Here is a 24,850-nt window from a genome sequence, read left to right on the forward strand (position 1 = left end):
ATTAAAATATGTTGAAATTTTCAACCATACCCGTGAATGACCATGCGCCTCCATCGATGTTGATTTTTTTCTAGTTGTGGTTCTAAAATCGTTTTTTAATATCAAGCTTTACTTTGATTTTATTATTTAGTTTCGCTGTATAAAGTTCTTACCACAGCCCTAGCTCAGCTTGCAAGTATCATAAATATATGACAAAAGGTATTAAGGAATTGATACCTGGATAAAGTAAGCAAGATCCATCCCACTTACCTGCGTCATAACAACATCAATCAAGATAACAACCATTGCTTCGGTAGGTCTTGCATTATATGCATATAGGGGAAACAAATATGACAATAAAAAAATTAAAAACTATGCATCAAAATACCTGCAACCCACAAACCTATAAAATCCATATTAGCGAAGTGCTCAAAAAAAACAGATAAGTAACGCCCCACGAACGATCAATTCTTCAAACATGCTGCAATTGGATCAACTATAACACATACTCCAAAAAGCATTCTTAGCTTTCTACTCTGTTCAAAATCAATACCCAACAAGTGCCGAGGCATTTGGCCGCTTTATAACCAAACCAATAAACGCTATGTCGTCAGCATACACTTCACCTCTCGTATTAACTCAACACGTGACCTTCTTGGCACTGAATATTTGATTACTTCGAGGCGCTGCAAGGACCGCTTAAATCGAAACATTCAGCTGCACTTGCTCCTTCAACGACCATCGAGCCCGGTACCAGATGAAATGCTGCGGAGGTGAAACGAAGCGATACGTATATCGAGTTAAGGGTGAAGTAGCAAAGTGTCTCTTGACCGGGTACACGTGCCTGTAAGGATGCGCACCATAATCCACCGCCTTCATGTAACGTGGTGCTTAGTCCGAGATGGAATGGCTCTTGAATGGCTTCGAGAATAGTAAGCTTATGATTTCCACCGGAAAACTCCTCGACCTGGTTCAGTTCGTTACATCCGAATGGGCTCCAGGTAAGGACGAATTTATTGTATTATTAATATCATACTTCCAGCGTCAGTTACTTACACTCGTCCAAAAAACACAAAAAATAGTATCCTTTGATGCCTAAAAGCGGTCGCATAGCAACAGGAGACTGCATTTGCTGGGGTGTATGAGTGTGTTTGTCTTTAAGCAGTATCTGTCCGTAACCCTGGGAGGCAACGGTGCTTGCTGAATCGATAACCATTAGCAGCAAATTAGAATGCGCCGAGCTGCTGGCGTTCGCCAATTAAGCGATCCTAACAAGCGAGCTGATTACTCCCCGTGCGTCAACCACGAGACGTATTCAATTTACATGGCTTGACGGGCGTACATCTGCACAAACCAGTCAGCAAGCCAACCCGCGAATAAGGGTCGTGCTGTATAATTAGCCATTATATCCGATAATCATTATAACCAATATCGACTTTCACGTGTCCGGTGTGTCCGAACGGTCGCGGAAAATCGCGCGTGTCCCGGGGGCAAAATCAATACACTTTCGGTGTACAAAATCAGTTAGCCGTTGGGGAGATCGATAATGGCCACACATCATTAGTGATCCGTTCATTCGAACAATATCGAAGCTGCGTGACGCCGAACGGGCTTTCCTGAAGCGTCCATTTGGCGTCCCCACGGCACTGGTGGCTCGTGTACTCGGAAGTAGTTTGGGGCGGGAGGATATTTGATGCATAATTTCATGAAAGCTAAATATTCAAATGCACCTTCATTTAGATCCACCCTCGCTCTCTCTCACCCAACCACCCTTTTCTCTGTCTCTTGTGCAATGAGCGATCAATCATGAGTAGTTCCATCTCGACGAGCTGCATCCCGGTGCGATGTGTTCCTACCGCGATGGTTCGCCATTTCCTTTAAAACTCATTTACAACCCACTCAAAGCCCACCCCGACGGTGGCTTGTTGGTTGCATTATCGTTTCTCGCGATACGATGCTGTATTTGTGTGCGCGGCTCTATTTGCCCGCCACAGCTAGGCAAAGTGTTAGGCCAACAAGCGTCGATTCGAACGAACGATATTTGCTAAACAACCGAACGGCACACGGTCGAAATCGTAAACAAACGAAGAGCTCACCCCGATGCTAACGGGTGTGATGTTTTATGCAGATGCCGATGCACTTGGTGCACTTATTGCCACGCTGAAAGCAAGCCGAATCGATCCAGAGGCTGACGGCGTCGACAATTGTGCTGCCGTGTTGGAGGATTTATTCATGCTGAGTGAGCAAAAGCGGGTGCCGCAAAAGTAAGATCAATAAATGAGCGCTAATTTGCACACCGGGTGTTGAATCTGTCAACCGTATTAGGCCGTTCAATGCGCGTCGAATATGATCGAATGCATTAATAAAGATATAATGGTACCACAAATCAGTACCATTAGCTAGCATAGAATCTAATTAAACAATTTGATTTTTCGCTCATTAGCAATGTTTGGCAAGCTCATCTGACGCGTTCAGGTCAAACTCATTCATCATTAAATGGTTTTTGTTTTACGCGTTGAAAGTGAACTGATATTGGTATTATCGAAATGGAAATGCACACCTGCATGCAAAATAAACGAGTCAACGTGATACCCATAAAATAATTAACATTACCAGTATTAACAAACATGCAATCCAAATTACCAATAGAAAATTACCAAGTAGAACCAATTAGATAGCATTGCACACACTGAGGCAATGTAACAGATTAACTATGCAACGCTGTTATAAGCCAGTATTTACATTTTCCATTCTTTTATAGCATGCAAAATGGACTTCATGAAAATTTTGCCAAAAGCTGAAGCCTGAGCTTCACAGGCAACAAGCACACTTTAAAACAAAAACTGTTCAATCGTTAGACTTGAAATAAGTATCTCTTTCTTTGTGACAAAAAAAAAACAAACTTTTATCGCAACACAAAGTAATGTCTCTCATTCATCGCTCTCAACGTTATTAATGGTTTCGTCTTTCGCCGTTTCATCATGCCGTGTATGTAAACATAGGAAAGGTTGTGTTCTTTTTTTTTGTAGTCTTATATTTTCTTCACCCATCCACTTCGCTTCAAACGAACCTGTACCGTAACGAGGTTTGATAATCCAATTACAAGCACAAAGTAAATTATCACCCACCGTTAGCATTACACAGCGCTAGTATCCCCGTGATGAACCCTTGCGCATCCCGCGACGTCTGATAAGGCACCCACGATAACAAAGGGAAAGGATTTCGTTTCCTGTAGAAATTCTTGTAAAGGCAGCAAAATCCCGCTTGAAAACGTCGGTGACATTCCTGCACCAAATGTCACTCTCCACCAGCGCGGCGAAAGACGTGCCAGTTGAAAATCCGATTAATCCAATTCGTTCCACTTTTCAGCAGACATTTTGTCCGCTATTTGCTGCGATCGATGTTCGCACTGTGACGGTTCGATCGATCGATGCAAGCTTCTTTTTCCAAACCCTCTCCGGTGTTCGTTTTTTTTTTCTGTTCTTGCTGTGTCTTCTCTTTATTATCTCTGCCAGGCATTCAAAGTTTTCCTTTGCACGCCCTTTTTTTTGTTCCACCCTTCAGCCTCCATGCCGTGTACGAACCGTTTCATGTTTTTAGCTCCATTCTTCCCAGAACCAGACCCGCCCACGCTCGCGTAAGTGTGGACGGTATCAACAAACGAGCCCGGAGTTTGACGAGGGAAAAACAATCCTTCCATTCATTGCCGGTTGTGCCTTTGTTGCGGGCAGCCCTTGGGCCGGAAAGGTTTTCCCGAAATGAGCTCCCGGGGACAGCTCGAACCGAGCCAAACGCAAACCGATCTGCCGCCCTCCGATGGTGAGCTTCTTTCGGTTCATTTTACGCTTGGTTTTCATTCCGTTCTCTTCAAACTGTCATTACCGAGGGGAACGGGGGCGAAAATGGAAAACCGTAAGCCCGAAACAAACTGACTCGTCTAATCATCGGCCCACGGTCGTGTTGGAGGTCCGCAAGCAAGAGAAGGAAAAAGGGCACACTCCCAGGAAAAAAAAAGTTGAAACATCGCCCCACAAATGACGCTGGGGAAGTTTATCTCTTAAATCCCGATACGGTGGCGAAAATAGTACGGAGGTAAACGGTCGTAGGAAAAAGTTTCCATCCCCGAAACATCATTAAAAATCCCATTTTTATTTTAAACATCGTTGTCCTCTTCTTTTCGGGCAGCTGTTCTAGGAATTGATACCGTACTTTTTTTTTCGTTTCACTTTACATTCATTTTTCAGCACTGGGAAAGTCACGGTGTGTCGATTATGACCGGGCTGGCTGGGGGTGCTATTGTCTCATGCTTAGCGAAAGACTACCGTGCGAAGTGAAAGGTGGTTGAGGCAACAAAAAAAAACAGCAAGGTAGAATGAAATTCTTGCTTTATTCGCTCATGTTTACAGCGCTTGTTAGCGAGAGCCCTTATCGATTACATAGTTACATCGATGAGTATCATCGAGGGATAGAAAATATAACTAAATGACAATGTAGTTCAGCAAGAGTTTATTTGTGTGTGACTACATTTATTACTAATTGTAATTACTGAGGAAGATGGTTCATAATCTCTTCAAACATATTGCAACTCCACTAAATGAAGAATGATCATGAAGTAATTCTAACGCATACTCTTGTAAGTCCCACCACGTTCAAGAGCACCTGTGCCCAGAAATTCTTCCTAAGGCGTAACCTGATGCTTTGCGTCCGACAACAACATTAGATCTCTGCTGGCGGTGACGAGAACATCATCGTCCTAATGAGGACGTTTTCTCCGAATATATATCGAGAGCGACGAAATCTACCGAGAATTACGTGCAATCTGACACGTTATGTGTTGCCATCATGCGCTACGGTTTGTCCCGTGACCGTCGCAGCGGTGAGATCGAACGTACCCGAGGCCGTTTTCTTCCAACGTCGAACGCCTACGAACGAACGCAGGTACTTAATCCTACTCAGGGAAAATGCCTACGCTCGCCAAACGATGGCTGCCGTGTGCCGCTGGCGGGTGTAAATCATACTTTGCTCGTCACCGTAACGGCCCCCCGAAGACCATCAATTCTTCGTCAACGATACACGATGGGATTAGGTGGAATTTGCCAAAATCCATCATCACACGAGATGGGGCAGCTCAGAGAGTGCAATGGTAGCAAGACGGATGGAAGGAAATTGCCGTCCCTGTAATGACCTGGGGATTTTGTAATGAGATCCGCGCGAGAACCTCGCCATTGAGAGGGGCGATTGGTTCATTGCACTCGAAACCGCATAAATTCGCAAACCAAGTAGGTAGTTAAGGTAAGCTGCACCTTATCGTTCATGTGCATGAGCCCTGTAAGGAATGGATATGGTACATTTGCTCAAAAGGTTTTGTGATATTTTTTGCACACGCTACACACGGTACAACATTACAGGCACGGAGCATTACAGTAAGCAACTTTATTTGACCATTCTACAACATGAATTGTTTGAAAGGGTAAACATTATACATTCGAAGAAAAAAAATCAGATTTAAATGACAGATTAAATTAAATAAATAGCGCTGTACGAACTTACGAATTTCGGATGTGCTGTTATAAATTATATGTGGGCTTTTCTGATTTCGTAGAAGAAAGCGATTTACTTGTTGGCCAGTCGAACTTATAGCCCCGTTAGCATAGTGAGTGCTTGAACGCCGTAGTTTGAGGGCCTCTGACACTCACTAAGTGACGGTGTACACTTAACGAAGTATTACTTGCCCTGTCACTAGTGTAAACAGGCTCCTAAACCTTAAAGTATTCATATTTCATATATTATGTCGAATGTTTCAAAGGAATTGTATAAAAGTATAGCATATTGATTTGAACTTATTACTTTTAAAATTAACATAAAATGCTTATACTTTACAAAGAGCAACATCTAAATCGTTACATATATCCTACCACATAAACAACCAGGCGCCTCCATTGGCAAATCAGGTGTTACAATCTGCAACGTGTTTCATGGTTTTAGATTCATCTTTACTGCCCAAAATGCTGTCTTCTTAGTGAAATATGTGGAAAAGTTAATCTTCTGTTTAAGAAGCTATTTTGTGAAAAATACTTACACAAAAAGCGTGACAAATAACGATGTCCACAAGCTTGCACTACTGCATATACATCAGCTGGTACCCCGTCGGATCCTGAACTGTTACCAGTGACCAAGGAAACTCAATGGATTTCGCAATGAGTTTGCCTTCTAATTCCCGTATGGCAGCCGGTTACGTGTCTTACGTTTCAGCCCCACCTTAACCACCTTCAAGCGTACCAATAACCAGGCGTCTCCATTGGCATAGCCGGGGGATCAAATACGAGCAATCGGTGAATGTCAACAGTGTTAATCTGATTGCATCTTCCATAGAGTGTATTATGCATGCAATACACGGGCGATGCAATACGACTACGTCATTTACCTCGAATAAATGTGGGTTACATTATCAGCAACCAGGCGCCTCCATTATCCATGTCTGGGGAAGATATATGAGCTTTTGTTTTGAGGCCACATGCAAAAGTGAATCAATTGAAGGGATAATACATGATGAGTGAAATTAATAATAACGTTACGTAAGGGATTCACGAATGATTTCTCATCTATTGCTCAAAACCCTGTATCATGGGAATGATCATTCAACTACGATGGGACCTTAGGAACACGACATTTGAAGGCCTCCTGATTTATGGTGCAGTAAGAAAAGCAATGTAACGTTAAATTAAAAATATCCAGTATGAATGATTTTATTGTAAAATAAAATTTCTTTCGACCAAAACCTTTCACAACGAGCGTGTTTTTCAATTTATCGACCTCATAACAAAGGCCCCAACAAAGCGTTTCCCAGCAGCAGTAAGCATCTTTATTTATCAGACGACGGTAAACATCGATTCGCAGCCATGTTTGCGCACCGTTCATTAGGTTTAATGCAAAGTTGATAATCATGGCCATGATTTATGGCGGCTCGGTTGACTTTCTCGGTTCGTCGGGAAACTCCCCCCCCTCCAAGCGGTAATGGAACGGATCGTTCGATGCCACTTTGAACCCGAGCCCATAGCCGTTCCAGCCAGCGATGATTGATTAGCCAGCCGGCCCTCGTCGGTGATGGTTTTTCCTCGAATCCCACCTGATGTCCGGGTGAAGGTGTACTCCCGAGACGGCACAGGCGTTCTCCACGTGCTGCAGCTCCAATTCGACCACACGACGGCACTGTCACTTAGACCCGGAAAATAGGCTGCTTTTTTACGCATTCGTCTTCCACGCATCCGCTCAAGAGCTTCAAAGAAGCTTTTTAAACAACTTTCAGTGATCGACCGATTCCACCAACTCAAGCACCCGAGCCACCGTGATGTATTAATTCCCATTTAAGCATCCAATTTCATGTCGTCTTCTTGAGAGCGTTCTCTCTTTCTCTTTCTATCTCTCTCACTCTCTCACTCAATTTTCCATCGACGATGGCGCGATGACAGCTAGACAAATGGAACGTTCACAGAAGGACTTTGTGCATCCTGGATTAGTGTACGAATGGCAAACGAGACGCACTGCAGGAGTTGCAGAGACCCAATTCCTTACCTTGGCGCAAGCGTGTCATTTTCTTTCAGCATTCGGTAAGCAAAGAAAAAACCCTTCCTTAATTTCCAGCTACAAATGTTTTTTTTTTTATTTAATTTTCCTTCCTTCTAACCCTCGCAGACAATAGCTCGTAGCGTACGAGAAGATTTATTTTGAGAGTTTTTGTTGTATCCGCCCCCACCCCCCACCCTCCCCGGCCCCTCTTCGTGCAGGGGCCCCCCCTCTATCGCCCAGTCCCATGTAGATTCCATTTCCTCTAGGTGATACTTATTTACCTCAACTGCAGCTTCCTCGTAGCAGTAGAGAGAGAGAGCGATTATAGAGTATAGTATAAAATCAACCAGACTTTTGTTTCAAATACACACTACCCGTCCTGCGACCCGGCACGGTCTGTTTCCACTGTATCGGTTCGTTCGTGCTTCCGCTTTCGCCGCAACGCGTGTGCTTCCGCTTAAGCCACAGGTCCACCCACCCACAGGTCAGGTAAAAACGCCCTTCGATAACAAATTCGAAAAAAGCTCAGTTAAGGTATACCAGTAGCCAGTACAATACCGACATCTTAGAGATACGCGTCGTCGAGATTTCGCTATAAATACGTCCCGTAGAAGAGGTTCAACCATCGATAGAAAACGATAAAGTAGTCGAAAAACAACGTAACAACTCATGCTCTGCGTGTAAATAATCGATTCACGGTGCGGACGCCCGCGGCCACCGTTCGCTTTGAGATTGTGTTCTAAAGAGCTGAGAGTCAATGTAAATAATACCTGCGACGGATGCGCAGTGTTCTTTTCTCCACTTTATATCTCTATATACGTCCATCTAATGTAATGAAGCGTTTCCGGTGTCCCGAATTCTAGGTACCTATGCTCGTACACCTCTACCACCGACAGCCACCTGGAGCCAGTTCCGGTGAGCTTCCGATTCCGTGCCATTCGTGTGGTTTCCGTTTTCGACACACTCACGCACACGGTTTTGTTGCGTGTGCCGGGTGTGACGCACGTCGCCCTTAGTCCTTGGGGACCTTTTGCTACAACCGGCTAGCCCGCCTAGCCGCCTAAATCCCCCAACGCCAACGCCCGTATCGGTTGCGTTACATCTACATCCTATCAGAGATTTCGTTTCGTGACACGCGTTAAATCTTCCTGCTACCGGCTTCGACTCTGCCCCGGCTGCCAGAGATCGTAGAATGTAGTAATCGTTCGCATTAAAGTCTTATGTTCGGTCTGGTGCTCGCTGTGTTTACGTTCGTGTCGTGTTCTGTGTATGCATGCCCTTCGGTGTGTGTGTATATGTTGTTCTCTAAAACAGTTCTCTTACACTAAATATGCCCCTGCATTTCACCACCCTTACACACGCGCACACACACACACACACACACACGCACAATGTCACTGACATAGGCTGGAGTTGTGGACATGCACGAGACATTAGAAGTAAGCCTGAACCAACCTAACCTCAACCTCATTTCTGCGAGTTCTGCGTTCACCACCAGTGATACTACACCGTAAATAGCGCATTCTCTGCGTATGTGGTAAAGAAACCCTGGCTAATGCCCCGTCTCCCCTCAATACTGCCTCTACTTCTGCACGGACACGAGCCACGTTCTACCACCGGAACGGAAAGGTTGTCTACTACGTCCACTACAGCATGATAATGCATAAGAAGAGGGTGCGCTACGGGTACGGAGTGAGTCTGTCGCTTCGCCTTCCGCCGCCTACTAGTGCGCCGCGGTTACGCCTATTAGTTTGATTCTTGTTCTCCGTTACTATGGCGACCAAGCCTACTGCTTGGGTCGAACGTGTGCACTACGTACGGTTGAATGGTAGAGAAAAGGGATTCAACCGTCTAGACATGGACTCGATCGTGATTGTCGATCGGCTTGTTTCCGCGTGCATGGTAAGTGTGTACGTTGCTCAAATCGCTACTAATGCCCCCTTCCCCCTCTCCCTTCCCCTTCCCCTTCCTCTTCCCCCTCTCCACTGAGGGTGCGGGCTAGGTGAATAATTATTAATTTAATAATTACCAAAACGGTCGTCTCATGGAAACCTAACGCAACGCGAAAGCGCGGTCAAGCGTGAGTTGCTCAACCTCCGCGATCCTGCTCGCTACAACTAGTGCAATGAAACATCGAATACTGTACTGTACTATACGCTGGTACGCTGGTCACATACACACCCACACACACATACAAATACAAACACACACACACGCACCGGAAGTGGTCCTTCGCGTTCGCGTTCGCCCCCTTAAAGAAAACTTTCCCGGGCAGTGTGTTGGCCCTCGTTCTCAAGCACGAACCGCTGCGAACCGGGCTCACCGTACTGGCTGTGGTAGAAGTCCTCCCGCATCAGGATGTTGAGATTGGAGCAGCGGAAGTACAGGATCTCCTGGAACGGTTTGCGGAAGTCGCGGTTCAGCGTGGCGTAGATGATCGGATTGAGCAGCGAGTTGGCGTACCCGAGCCACAGGAAAAAGGACGACAGCGTCGGGTAGTCGTCGTCCATGAGTGGGCGCACCAGTGCGAGAATAAAGAACGGCAACCAACACACGGTAAACGCGGACATTATGATACCGAGCGTGGTGGACGCCTTGCGCTCTTTTGCCAGCTGAAAACGCAGCTTCTTCTGGTGTGGTGATCCCCCGAGTGCGGCTCCGGCACCAATTGCCGAGGGTGCGATCGGTTCGGGTGGCTTCAGGCTCATGGCGGTCGTGGCTGCCGTGGCTTTATCGACGGCGAGGCTGTTCTCGAGACGCGTCTGGGCGCGCTTTTCATCCTTCACTATTCGCCGAGCCGCGCGGAAAATCTGGTAGTACACGAACAGCATCACGGCGAGTGGAATGTAGAACGAACCGAGCGTTGCGTAGATCTGGTAGCCGACGTCCTCACACACGGCACAAAATGGCCGCTGATCGGTGCCCTCACCGATCGTGTGCTTGTTGCCGAGGATCAGCAACGGTGGTAGTGAAATGCAGGCCGCAGCGAGCCACACCAACGCCACGCACAACATCATACGCCGAGGCGTTCGTTTGACACCGTACTCGAGCGGTTTCGTGATCGCCCAGTACCGATCGACCGAGATGGCGCACAGGTTAAGGATGGAAGCCGTGCACGACAGCACGTCGAACGACACCCAAATATCACAGAACACGCGCCCAAAGTTCCACTCACCCAACACCTCGTACATGAGCGCCGGTGGCATCACGAGACAGGCGACACACAGATCTGACACGGCCAACGACACCAGCAGGTAGTTGCACGGTCGGCGTAGCTTCCGCACTAGGCACACGGCCACACACACCAGGATATTGCCGACGATCGTGCCGAATATCACAGCCAGCAGTACGATGCAGATGATGACCTTGCGGAGCGTGTCAAGGTCAAGCTCGTGCTCGGACAGGGTTGCATTCGCCAGGGTGGACGACACGATGGTGGACACCGTCGTACCACCTGTCCCGAGGCCCACGCCAAGCGATCCACCGATCCCGATCGAAGCTGCAGGTCCAACGATGGCCTCACCACTTCCGGTACCATCCACGGTACCGTCGGAACCGGTGAAACCCTGGCCGAAGCCATGGCCACCGGTGGTCCGGTTCTGAGCCAGCAACACTGCGAATGGTGTCGGGACGATGCTACCCGGCACGAGGCTCGTGCCACCGTTCACGACCGTGGCCAAGATCGAGCCGGGTACCGATGGTCCGATCGGTGGATCGGTGACGAACTGCCCCGACGTGGGTTCCGGTTGTTGTGACCTTCGAAGCTGCTGCTGGTGCTGATAGGCGGCTCCAATTTCCTCCACAAGCATCGAACGGATCAACACATCCATGCGTCGTGGCACACTTCACGCTTTTACAAACGATCCCGATGGCTTTTCCAACGTTTCATCGCATTTAACACTCACACACCTACACGGCTGCCCCGGACAAAACACAACAACACTGCCGTGGACGAGAGCTGCGTTTGAGCCTATAAACCTTTCAACTCCGGCCTACTCCGGGCCACTGATATGTGTATTGATCCTTCGTTCCCGGCACGGTTACGTCCTTTCTCACTCCCCCACACACACACACACACACACTTGCACGCCCGCCACTGGTCGAGCTAATTACTGTCTACACCGCAAGCCCCACCGGAACCGGTTGTGGCCAACGAGAAACCACCCCACCGATGACATCCGTCGTGGGCAACCGACGAAGTGACCGCATTGACGCGGGCTCTGTCACTGGCAGGTTTGGTTTGCGGACATTTATTGCACATCAATCGCCTCGGTCCGGAACCGTTTCCGTCGCGTTTTCGGGTGTTTTTCTTTGTGCTTTTGTGACCTCCCGAACGTCCCGAGCCTCTTAAAGCCACTCACACACGCCACAGTAATGATTTAATCCACAAGCTCGCTTGGTTTAAAATGATTGATTGCCAACAGTCGAGTACAGGCCGCTTGACCCAAACAGCACGACCTTCCGTTCGAAGTTCGAACCGCTGCCGTTCTCGTCATCCACCGCTGGATTGGCTTGTGTCATCTGAAACGAGAACCTGAGAACAAAGGGGGGGGAGATAACAAAAAAAAAAAGAGCGAACGTTATCGATGGGTTTGTGCCTTGGCGAAAAGCTATGCTTCTTCAGGTGCTTCTCACAGTCTACGCCATCCCCTCGGGCACGGAAGGCTCAAGTGCTCTTCAAACCTCTCGCCGCGTACTGCTTCGGCTCGTAAATCCTACAAAACTGATACACGCTGCCAGCAAAACCCTCCAGCCACAAAGCAAAGTTTTCCCCTTTTGGCGTTTGTAATGCAACCCGCTTGGCTGCCGGCTGGCAGGACTTTTGCCGTACTCAATCGAAAGGAAATTGATGAGCCGCCGTGCGAGAAAGCGTGCGCGAAGCTGTTCCCATCGGCCGGGCGTACGATAAAGTTTTGCATACCAAAGTCTCTCCATCCGATGCAGGAAAAGTTCCCCATCGCATCATAATGCTTCAGCGTGGCATGGGAACTGGAACGCGTGCCGTTCGATGGGTAATTGAAACTTTACTTCAGCGCGCTCAGCTCGAGGCTTGCGTAAATACTGTTTCACCCTTATTGGTTATCAATTACTCGCCGATCAACGCTCGCCGGTAAAGTAAACAGCTCCACCACAGGTGCTGCTGTTACTCATGCACGCCAGTATGCGATTGGGAGCGTATCAACAATGCGCTAGAAATGATTTGTTTCCGCACGACGTTCAAAAAAGCACTCGAATTTTAATCAGCCACCGGCCGGCGGAGCGAATTAGCATCAGCACCACCCTGCAACCCTTATCAACCGATCAACGACCCCCATCAACTGGTGATGAATGCCGCTCCGGTTGGCAATGTATTTCCGGTTTGATTGCGACGAAAGTGCCATAAATCAACACGCGCACGATTTGTTTGGGAACGCACGAAAATCCTCCCCACCCGGGGCGTAAATCATCGCGCATATACGGGAAGGTTTACACATTTTCACCCATTACACGTTTGCCCGAATGCTCCTACGATTGCGGCGATTGATCAAAACCCGCTTTCCGAAAAGCCGTCCAATCATACACCGACCGTTTTGCATAATCGGTAATCGATGTTATCACGCGGCGGGATAGGCATTTCACTTTCACGCGAATTGATATCCACCGTGTAATTCGATTGGAGTCTCTCGCCCAAAAAAAACGAACATAAAACATCGGGCATTCGTTAACGAACGATGTGTGCGATGAAATCAAACCCCATTCACATCGCAAATAGCCAAACAGCGCACTAAAACATTTTGCTCATTAAAGTAAAGTGGAACCACAATTTCAATCGCTACGATAAGGGTAACACATTGCGAATAAAACTAACCACCGGTGTGTGTGTATGTGTGGTTGGCCACGTGAAAATTCCTTCACGAAACCGAAAGCGAGAAATCCACAGATCGGTGGTAAATTCTCTCGTTCTATTTCCCGCGTAAATTGTGCTTTATTTCGCTTACGCCACGATGGGTAAATTCCGCCCTAGTTGTGGTTGTTGCCACTCCCTTTTGGGCCATTTCCCTGTGGGGTGTGAGTGTCCTTTTTTCCACCCCATTTCGCCTTTCCTTACGAAGCGCCTTCCCGTTCCGCGCACCAGGACATCATCGCTTCCGACCAGGCAGTGCAGAACGAACAGGTCAAACGAAATGCCCACCGGTGTACATTTCCTGTTGAAATGTTTCAAACAAAAATGGTATAATTTTTTATTTCCATTTTTTTTTTATTCACCCCCCATTCACAGCTGCACCGGCGCACACCGGAATCGCGCTGTGCACTATTTTCACACCTTCCCCAAGGGGAAAAACCAAAGCCACATTCCGCTTTTACCGGCGATGGAAAGCGAAACCGCGACTGCAATGGCCAGTAGCGCAAACAAAAAAAAACAACGAATACAATGGCACAATGGCCAGTAAAACAAAGTGCCGACCGGCTTTTGTTCGGTTCACACTCTCGGAGGAATCTGAACGGTGCGCAAACGATACAATTTATTCGCCAACACGTGGATTTCGTACGCCCAGGGAGCCACCCTGGGAAGGACTGGTAGGAAATATGTATGAAGTCGAATTAAACTATGATAAACGGGTGCACCGGCAGTTCATTTCGCCTCTGCCCATGGGGAGAGCGAGCGTAAGAGCGAGTTTTTCCGTTGTTTACGTTCCCCAAACGCAGAAGTTTCTGCGCCATTTTGTGCATTTTTTTTGGGTTTGGTTTTTGGTTTTCCATCGCTTTACGTTCGCGCACGGTCACCACGGGAGAAAAGCGCACTAAGCCAACACCGTACGGTCCAGCACGAGCGATTGGCTCCGGTCAGTGCCCAGCTTTTTCATTAGCATTTCCCGGCACAGCTTCTGCGAGACTTCGATGAAAAAGTCCACCCGTTCGTCTGGCAAACGGGACTCCACGAGTTCGGTCGCCAACCGCAACTGCACGGTAAGCTGCTCAAGGTTGTTCTGGGCACAGCAAGCTCGCGCCAGTGTCAGCAACCCGATGAGCTGCCACAAATTGCTACCACAACCGATCGCTTCGTCGATCATCCGATTGCCCATCACCTTCACGTCGTCAAGCCACCCGTTCAGCAGATGCTGCCGGGCCATCTGGTAGTCGATGAGACACCGTTCGATTGGGTACTGCACGCGATGGTAACGTCGCTCTAGTTCCGCTATTTTGGCTCTGTGAAAGTGAAACAACGACAAGGATTAGCTGGAGTTGGTTGCTCGCCGGGATCCGGTCCTACTTGTAGCGCAAATAACCATGGTCTGGCTCGGTGGGATCTCGATAGGTGGCGATGTCACCGAACACGGGCACCACAAGCTGTGACTCTTTGGCCGGTGGCACGGCAAATAGAAGCAACAGTCGGTCTTCTGGGGCAGCATCCATTAGGCTCGGTGGAATCCGCAGCTCATCCAGAATGGTCAAACCAGCGAGATTACACAGCTCCCGAATTACGCGGCTTTTCTCGGGGAAAACCCGCACCGTGGTGGTTTTGTAAAAACCGTCTAGCGCTTCTCCGACGAAACGTACCAGCTCAACGGTTCGACCTCGTTCGCGTAGCTCGTACAGACGATCGAACTGACTGTATACGGCTCGGTATGCCTGGTAGCGCCACTTGAGCAGTTCATCGAGGTCGAACAGCTCTCGACGGTGGTTCGATTGAGGACCAAAGCGTCCATGACGATGGCTGTACATGGGCAGACAAGCCTGGGCGTTCTGAACCCGTGCCGATACCTTCGAAAAGCACTCATCGATCAGTTCGTCCATCGCTCGAGAGCTCTGTCTCGTTTGTGGTAACCGTACGGTCGAACCATGCCGTCCCGAGGGTAACAACTGCTCAATGAACATCCAATCTTCCCAACCACGGCCCAGGTGGAGCTGACCAAGTATTTGCCGGTTGCGTTTGCGTCGCTCTCGTTCGCGCAACGGTGGCTCCTTGCGGACTGTTTCGAGCAAGCTGATGACGTCACACTCGCCGGCTTCCGCTAGGACCTTCCAGCGAGGTCTATCACCGGCACGCTCACGGAGTTCCCGCTGTTCGGCTGCAATTTCCCGAAACCGGTGCCGGTATTCGAGCAACGATGCACCGGCTCGTGTACCGAGCGTGCAGTCGAACGTGGACAAGGCGAGATCCACTTCGGCGGTGAAGTCCTGCTGTCGATGGCCAGCCACAGGACGTTGTCGACGCTGCCCATTGGAGGACGCGAGCAGATGCTGCTCGAGTTCACCGGTGCCGTACAGAGCGCGGCTCTGGAGTAGATTCGCCGGGTAGTTGGTCGCTTTTCGAACCGTTTCTAGCGCATTCTGTGGTTCACAAAATTCCAGCTCAGCTTTCGCTTTCGAAACTGCCAGCGACTCGTCACCATCTTCGCTGACTTTCGGGGCGGCTTCGAGGAAGTTATCGATGGCACCGCCAACGTTGCCCATCCGGAACCGGTGTGCGCCGATATCTCGCACCACTTGCCATCCTAGCTCCGGTGCGGACATTATTCGCGAAAAATGGCACCAAGACTTGCCGTTATTGCACTAAACTAATGCCCAACGGGTTGACGTTTCGAATGGCACAGCTTGCTGCGACAATGCGAAACGTCAAACGGGAGGTTGAAGATTACAAGTTAGTCAGTTTCAAACCGATCCTTGCATTGATTGTGGTTAACGGTTCCAGAGCACATAAAAAAGACAATACAGCAATTAAAATGGAATGGTGGTATCGAAACGTTTTAAAACCCTGACAAAGAATCGAAAGATTCTTACGGCAAAATCCTTACTTTAACCCAACTTGTGGGTTAGTTGGTTTTCGTTGAGTGGGCAAATGCCTTTTGTTTATATTGTTTATTGACTCACGTGAGGAATAAGGCTCTAATGCTAAATGTTCACATGAAAAAGGTGACTTGAAAGCTCTTATAGGTGAACGACGTATCATCCTAATTGTAATTTAGCGCACCTCATACGCCAGCATTGTCTCTTTCGCTCAAGACATCCCGCAACCTTTAAATAGGAAACATATCCTCAACGTCCCGATCATCCAAATAACCACCGTAGCAAGCAAACAATGGGAACATTCTCAAAAAGCCATTAGTTGCCGTGACAGAGGCCGGCAAAACCGCTACTACTCGCGGAGGAAAACGAAGCCAGCTTGGGTTGTGTTTATTTCTCCTTCACACTCATAGAATTAACTCGGAATTTCCCTGAATGAAGCCATCCACCCTTCCCGTTGCTCACAGTTTCCCTCGCATCAATAAGCGCTAGGATAGACTCGAAAATTGCCCTTTCGCGTGCAGCGCATCCAAATCAATCATGATTCATGCGCATCAAAGTGCACCTCGTCCGATGGATCGATACGGTAATGAGAACGAGCTCGCTGGCTCACGTGCGTGGAAAAATAAACCTTCAACAAGCTGGTGCTTGCACACGGTGGAAATGAAGAAGAAAAAAACACGCAAATCCCCAACCCCACATGATGATGCGCTAATAATGATGTTTGGTGATTATGATGAGGCACAGGCAGTACCATCGATGGCATTCAAATGATAGCACCAAACCACATACACTCCCCCACATCGCCCACAATCTTTTTTCCGGTTCGTGGTGTGAGAAATAAACCCCGGCACTGTACGTTTGCCGTTAAAAGCAACCAAAACACGCACACACGCACGTGCCCCATTACGCAACGTGCAATTAAAAACGAATTACTTGCGGCTAAAGCACGCACCAGCCCACGAGCGCCATCTCGCGGACAGGTTCGTCAGAGCGGCCCATTCGGTTGGTCCCGTGGCCCCGTTCAAATAAGGATTTTTGATTATATCTTCTCCAACGGTAATGTGATTATCCTCGCAAACCGGGGACCGCCTCCGTTTCCCTAAAGGCAGACCATGCCAGCTTGCCAACGAACTTCGCGAAGCGTAATGATCTGATAATCATTTCTTGAAGCTCGACAATCAGCACCGATCGACCGCACGAACAGAGGGTGCAGATTCCCCCGAGAGGACGAGCTTCATCGGAACCGGCTTCAGCTCAATTAATCTCAAATCCCGGTGCCAATTAGCGAAAATGGTATTACTTACCGATTCGGGCGGCACATTTTTCCAGCGTCTTATTTCCTTCTGCTGCCACGTGAAGCGTGTGGAGGAGTTTAAGTTTTGCTGGAAGCGTCCGCTAGAAAACTTCACCCGATGGCGGAAATAATTATCATCAGCCACCATGCGAGCCGTTTGGCAAACGTATTGCGATTATTTCTGGCCCTTCCGACGCTTGGTGCCGCGAAGATTTATTATATTTAACCGACCAATCGAACCCACTCCACTTCGATGGGCTACTATTTTTGGACGGCGCGGCCCAATTTTTACTGCCCCGGTTTCTTGCAATAACTTGGCACGCGGGAAAAAGGCTCCCGGCACTCGGCGCTCAATCCGTGCCGGCGATCAATGCGCAAGTCGACTCCGGGGCCGCCTTTCAATGCCGGATAGCTGCAGTGCACCGAAAATAGGACACGACTTAGGATGCCAGCGGGTTGCATTGTGTTATAAATATATTGTGCAACTTCAAACACATAAAATAAAACCTTCCTCACTCAACGCGAGGGGCTTGTCTGTGTTGGCAGGAGTGTTGAGGCAACTCCGTTCGCAACTCACTCGAAAGGTCATTGTTTTTCTTTCTTTCCCTTTTTCGTTCCAGTTTTTTTTTTTTTTTTGCATTTTTCCTGGAACTTGAAGGCCGTCCGTTAGACGCCAGAGTTTCGGGACAGCGCAAGATATTTCCGCTCTCGGGGCAATGGAAAGCTTCTTTTTTTTGGCACGAGTTCTGCTTCTTCCGCAGGAAACAAAAAAAAATCCCCCCCCAGAAGAAGGGTGGCACTTCACCGGGTAACGATCGATCCGGGAGCAACCGAACAAAACCGGGTCAAGAGCAACGGTTTCGGTTGCTTTTCTACCACGTGCATGGCGTGGATGCAGCGTTTTATTCGCCCGTGTCGATAGGGTTAGCGTCGTGTTGAAAATGCCAAGGTTAGAGCCCTTGAAAACTTTCATTATTATTCTAGTGTAGAACAGCCGCCCTTTCGACATTGCGCCACCATCGTCAAGCGCTGCAGGTCAGAACAGTGGAACTGGATCACTCTCCTCGGAAGGATACCTTCTTGCAACAGAATCGACATTTCAATTTGAGCTGGTGAAGAGAACGTGTTTTTTTGTTCTTGGCGTCGTTCCATTTCATCATTCCGAAAAACAAAAACCCGCATTACCTTTTCCGTTTAACGAGCTCTTTTTTTTTTTTGGGGGGGGGCCATCGCACGTCAGCTTTGCATACCGAGACAACCGTCAGCGTAAGAACCAAAACCCAATGAAAACCCTCGAGTTGCTGCGTCAATTTAAAGCCCAAGCGAACGATCGTTAGCGTCTCGGCTGGTATTGCATTTTCGCATTGGGCCACGTTAGAGCTTTTCGCAGAAACCTTAATACAGCTCCGGCGTCTCCGTTGTCTCCGTCCCGTTTGTGTGGTTTTCCGGCTCCGTCGCTTGCTCTCACGATCGCTCGCTCTGGCTCTTAGAAAATGCAAGTGAGCTTCTTTTTCTTGCTTGCTGTTGCTGGCACGCGAGCACTTCCCGAGAGCAGGAAAAGCGAGAATGGAAACGATTTTCCGCCTGGCAGACATTTCCGTCTATTTCTTCCGGATAATCGGCACCGCCCGGAACCAATTTTTTCGCTCGTTTTGTCGATTTTATTTGATGTGGCTCGGTCGCCTTTCCGTGCGACTTCAACCGAACCATTCTCCGAGCCGCCTGACGAAGAGAGCTAACAAACTTGCTCGCGAGCCCCTCGCGAGTTGTACGGCAAGCAAATCGAGTACTCCGCCACGGTGTGCTGCTTTAGAACGGGATCTTCTTTTGGGGACAGACGCAGCACAAATAGACGGTGCCTTTGAAAATCGCCAACCAACCGGCGACGAACACTGTCCCGAAAACGATAGCTTTCATCCGTTAGCTACTTGCCTCGAGTGCACGATCGCTTGTGTAACGAAGGCGGTACTGCAAAAAGGAAAAGCTTTTCATCTATGCGCGACCGACCGTTGCGAAACAGATGCGTCTTTCAAATGCATCTTCTTACGGGAAAATAATCCAAATGCGAAATGCCGCTTCTTTGAACCGCGAAACCGATCGCTGCGCTGCATCCATCATCTGGCTTTAGGCGAAACGAGACGCTCAAAAGTTTCCTTTTCTTTTTTTGCTCTCTTTCTTTTAAAGTACTTATCTTGGGGACGCAATACAACTCCCATGCCCATTGAACCACCGATACGATGCGAAGCAAACGTGCGGCTTTCATCTCACCGACTCCGGAGAAGAGGGTAATCGACGAAACCGAAATTGGTACGCTGCCCGGCATTTTCCGACTTTTCCGGCCGCTGAACCTCGGTGGTCGCTTCCGGTTCGAGTCAACCTGGTTCCTGGATTTTTCCCACGCGCACTTGCGGCAAAAGGACGAACCGAGGCCCCGGGTGGTTCCGGATCGGCATGACCGAACCGGAACAGGTGGACGGAGGCCCGGATGGATTGCGAGCAAAAACGCAACAAAAGGGAAAATACAATTATCTGCGCTGACGTACGGTTGGGCAACGAACGAAACATCGGCATCGAAAATCAATTGATTTTCTATTTTTACTTCCCATCTGCCTTGGTTCTAGCTGGCGTTGGCGGCTTTTCCAACGGAATCGTTGGCCGCATTCGCTGGAGAAATTCGCATTATCCACTTACACGCCGGTGCGCTCCATTTTTTATTGCCCCATGTTTCGTGCTTGATGTTGCGACCGTGGTTTCCGTGTCGGACCGGAATGATTTGATATCGGTCGAATAAAATCGTTCTATAACGCATAAAGCCCCGTCCAAATGGGAGGGCGAGTTGAGCTCCTTCTCCCCGAGGCCCGTGACAGCTCGTCGATCCTTTTGCAGCCGAGACCCCCGTAAAGGACGAATGATGATTCCCCCCGTGGGCGAAAGGTAGACAAAGCTTCGGTTTCCGGAGTGAAAACTCGTAACTCGTGCAAGAAAAATACGACCCGTAATAGGTTTTCGGCGGCACAAGATGGCAAAGGATATTTATGTGCCCCATTTGTTTGGGTGTAGGACCGTCCGATACACCGGAAGCGCCACTAAGCTTCGCGCGTTCATCGCTTTTCGGGACGTGAGTAATGCGATGAGACAGGTGACGGTTGAGTCCGCGTGACGTAACTTTTGTCACGCGCACGAAAGCACGATTAAATAAAAAAAAGAGAAAAGAAAAGCTCACCTACTCAATCGACAAATCATTTTACAGCACAATCGAACGGAAAAACCGTGCCACTCTCTGGGCCACTTCGGATACAATTAATGTAATTATCGATCTGCCCCATCCGGCGAACCGGGGCTTGACCGTAGACTTGAGCTGCTGGTCGCGTTCCTGCCTAAAGTGGCAGATAAACCGGCGGATGTGACATCCACGCGCTCGATCCGTACTCCAAGCGGAACGGTTGCGTTTGTGCGGAGAATAAAAGATGCTGTCGTTCACGAACCAACCGAGCCAGCGTGTGGGATCGATGATCGGCCACCCCAAGCTAAAGAAGCCACATTCCTACCACCAATCCACCCGATAAGGGCGCTCCATCTCGCAAGTTCATTACGACGCCTGGTGATGTGTGAAATTCGCCCATTGTGAGGAATTTATGTCCACTCTCGAGCCCCCACAGGACGAGAGCCTTCCTAACGGGTCGTATCGTTAGCTTTCCGGTGCAAGCTGGATCCTCGCATTCTACACACTGTTGGCAAGAACTTTTACGGTTTCGCAACGAGCACTTTGCTGGTTCGTTGGGATGCTTCACAATTCGAGTGCCCCGAAGGCCATCGTTTCGTGTTGGCTTGTTTCCTTTTTCTTCGAAGCTGGGGCTGATACGTGGCCGGCACGGTACGGGTCCGCTGAAAAATGCTTCTCGTAAATGACCTCCAGAGGCCATAGCCGATCTGGCTCAAGAAGGAAGGCTGCAGTCGGAAAAGCAAACACATCCTTCCGGGCGGGTTTTGGGATACACATGGCTCTCAACACGAACCGGAACGGGCGCATTCAGCATTCAACATCATCGTGGTTAATCGGATCGAAACGTTCACTAAAAACTCAACCAAACGCGCAATTTAAAGTTGTACCCTCTGGCTCGCAATCGATATTAAACACCGCAGCTTACCGAAATGGCCGTCATTATTAACACCGCCAGCAGATGCCTCTGGCTTGCGAGCCACCGGGGCCTGATTAATTACGCACGACGACCGCCCCCGCAAAACGAAGGGCCATTAATTTTGCGCTTTTCATCGCACCAAACGTGGGAAAGGAACTGTACCTCATTTTCGGGGCATGCTCACGAGAAAAATGCGTCCTCACCGCTCACCGTGAAAAACCTAGCGAACCGTGATGTATGTCTTAACTTGTAAACACGGACACGCCAGCTGCCGCTGATGACACGCGGCGCCTTTTCCATCGCCACTTCCAGCCAAAGACACCGCTCAGGGATCGCTCAAGGAAAAGCAGGAAAAACGCGTCCCTGTTCACGCTGGGACTGTCACAAACCCAACGCACGACCGACAGCCAACATCGACGGGGACACGGATAGTTGGCTAATACGCCGGGATCGGCCCGGGGACCGACAGCAACAGGAAATGCCTTTCGGTTCGGCCAATTAAACTGACATAATTTAATTAAAAGAGATTATGAATAAATTAAAATAAATTCCATCCGTCGGTCGGGCAGCCCCGGGGTTTGGGTTTTTGTGTCACTTCCAACCGCTTTGCTGCCTGTTCTGCTACGGTCGAGGACGTCGAGAAGCGTGTAAATCATGCACGGACCTCCGACGGTCCTCGACTCAGCTCCACGTCCTTGGCATGCGTGTGTAGCGTCTTGGCAGCGAGCGACCCACGCGAGACGGCTTGCGTGTCAATCTTCAATCGTTAGCGAGCAGCACGGTCACGTCACAGCCTACCCAGCCGACCTAAGCCATTGGCTCATTAATGGTCAAAGCAACCTGCGGCATTTTCCACCGAGAACTGTAACGGTGTTTTTGGCCGTTTGGCGAGGCACGGGACGCGTTCTGTTGCGCGAGGCTGCCAAATGCGCGTCGTCGCGTTTATGGTGACATTAATCAACACTACCACCGTAGGTGTCCCGGTGTCTGGGCTGAAAGTGTCCGATTTAGGTGTCCCATTACGCGTCAAGGACGAACCAGTCGAACCGTTTTGCTAGCGATTTGTGAAGCGGCTCACCAACGGTGTCGGAAGGAAACGAAATGCAACGCACAAAAGTTGCAGCTCTTGCACGGTTGTGTTGACACGAGTGTAAAATGGTGGTCGAAAAATTGGACGATGCAGTAGTGCACCACAAAACACGACCCACAACCCTCCCACGCGCATGTTTACGAATAACTTCATGCAAAATTCATCTACTCGCTGCATGTTTCTTGTCCCATGTTTTTTTTTTGTTGCCTCTTCTTTTCACTCATCTCTAACACTATTCATCTACAACAGGGGCTGCCACAAACCGGCTATCGATCATATTTCACCGAAAGCATAAATAATGCCCGCAACCCTGCCGCAGCATAGCTCTCGGTCCATCCCAAGCAACCCGAGCTAACCAACCATTGCCGTGGCAACCATTGCCGTTTGACAGCGGCAGCAACTGGCGTAGCTGTTGATATTTCAGAGACTGAATTTTTGCGTTTGGCATCGCGCTGCTGCCACTGATATATTAATGCACTTCTAAAAATACTTCCCACACTGCGCCGCGGTGCGCCGTTCGATCGCTCTTGCCGTCCCTGTCTTTTTTCCACTGCCTCTGTTTGCTCTCGGTTGCGCGGAAAATGCAGTTAGCAGATGCATCGTGTCATGCAACGCCGAAGGGAAAAAGCAGAAGATTGATAAGTCTAGCTGGGTGGTTGTTCCGCAACCGTGCTAACGATGAAAACTCCCAGGGCCCCGGGACCGGTCGATGTGACCTAATCCACGTCTCGTGGGTATTATTGATGGTATCGCTTTTGGATTGATGTTTCTCGATCGATTATTTCACACAAAACGTTGATTGATCGCTGGTTTTGTTTTTTTTTTGCCGTTTTGACGTTCAACTCTCGCAAGGGGATGAAATATGGGCACCATGTTCTGTGTGTCGTTACATGCACATGCATAAAAGTGGCATCAAAATTTGTAATGATTATTTCAACGCATTCATCACCCAACCGATCGAATGACATCACCCACCGCGCAGATGGTGATCGATGGAAAAACAGTCAAATGAACGATCGCCGGAGTGCGAACGCAAACAAACAGGATCTTCAGCAAATAAACGCCCCACCGTGGCTTGTCGTTTATTAAACACATCTGTCCGCGAGCGATTGCCAAGCGGATCGCTACATTTTAATCAAATTGTAGCTCACATCTCACACGGTGTTTCCTTCAATACGTCATCCGGTGGCGGTGGCATTCATCATCCGGCCTTTTCGTGCACGTGTCTTTAAATAGCAGCACCACCGGCTAAATGAGCGTGCACACAGATAAACGGCACCGCAATGAAACACCGCGAAAGGCACCGAAATTATACACAAAACATGAGCGCACAAATGGCACCACCGCCGTGTCGGAACCTGACCCTGGATGCTGCAGTTTGCTGCGCGCAGTTCGGCACACCGTGCGTCTAATTTTAACGCACCAACCGACCAGCTTGCACTTGCACCCAGCTGCATTTCGGCTTGCACAGGCCTGCATTAGGAAACGATGACATTAAACCCACCCAATTCCTCCCGGCTAATCTTTGCGTTTTTAGCATTTGGCAGCCAGTCCACCGGATCTTGCCCTTTAACGAATCGTTTATTTGTTTGTGCCATCCATCCGGTGAATTTTCCTGGAGGCACCGAGCACCGAGTGTGAGAGAGACAACACCACGAGACCCATTCGGCGGCATCGTGCAGCGTTCTCCCTGCCGACGGTGCATTCAGGTGTGTGAATTTAATTAGTCACAAATTGGTACTTTCAGCAATTCGGACAACCACCAAATCGGTGCTAACGGTTTGGTGGACACGAGTTGGAACATCCCTGTGTGCTAAGGATTTGGCTCGTAACACCACCCCACAGCATGGTTGCGACTTTAATGGACTGCAAATGGACCATAAAGTAATTAATCGCCACCTCAAATGTGTGCGCGAGTTGAACCAGCACCCGTTGGGTTGTGGAGGGAAATAATTTCTTGCCGTTGGTCAAAGCCAACGACCAGCGGTAGTGTGGCTAATAGCGAGTCCTTGC

At 49.0% G+C, this 24,850-nt stretch overlaps 2 protein-coding genes across 2 annotated transcripts; both read right to left on the reverse strand.

Moving 5' to 3' along the window:
• Positions 1 to 9,797: 9,797 nt before the first annotated feature.
• LOC128730492 (5-hydroxytryptamine receptor 1-like) lies at positions 9,798 to 11,375 on the reverse strand. The gene has a single exon (XM_053823542.1). The coding sequence runs from the start codon at positions 11,373 to 11,375 to the stop codon at positions 9,798 to 9,800; it is 1,578 nt and encodes a 525-aa protein (XP_053679517.1).
• Positions 11,376 to 14,327: 2,952 nt separating this feature from the next.
• LOC128722136 (uncharacterized) lies at positions 14,328 to 16,041 on the reverse strand. Its single transcript, XM_053815975.1, has 2 exons — positions 14,798 to 16,041; positions 14,328 to 14,733 (listed from the first exon to the last, which is right to left on the reverse strand). Exons 1-2 carry the CDS (start codon positions 16,039 to 16,041, stop codon positions 14,328 to 14,330), a joined length of 1,650 nt encoding a protein of 549 aa, XP_053671950.1.
• Positions 16,042 to 24,850: the final 8,809 nt, after the last annotated feature.

This window comes from Anopheles nili, chromosome 2 (assembly GCF_943737925.1).
Source record: "Anopheles nili chromosome 2, idAnoNiliSN_F5_01, whole genome shotgun sequence".
NCBI lineage: Eukaryota > Metazoa > Arthropoda > Insecta > Diptera > Culicidae > Anopheles > Anopheles nili.

What these genes read in the sequence shown, in the direction of transcription:
- LOC128722136 (XM_053815975.1), bottom strand. Translation starts at nt 16,041, where the DNA reads ATGTCCGCACCGGAGCTAGGATGGCAAGTGGTGCGAGATATCGGCGCA. An exon ending in CATGGTTATTTGCGCTACAA is followed by an intron (nt 14,734 to 14,797) that starts GTAGGACCGGAT and finishes TCACTTTCACAG; the next exon opens with AGCCAAAATAGCGGAACTAG.
- LOC128730492 (XM_053823542.1), bottom strand. Translation starts at nt 11,375, where the DNA reads ATGGATGTGTTGATCCGTTCGATGCTTGTGGAGGAAATTGGAGCCGCC.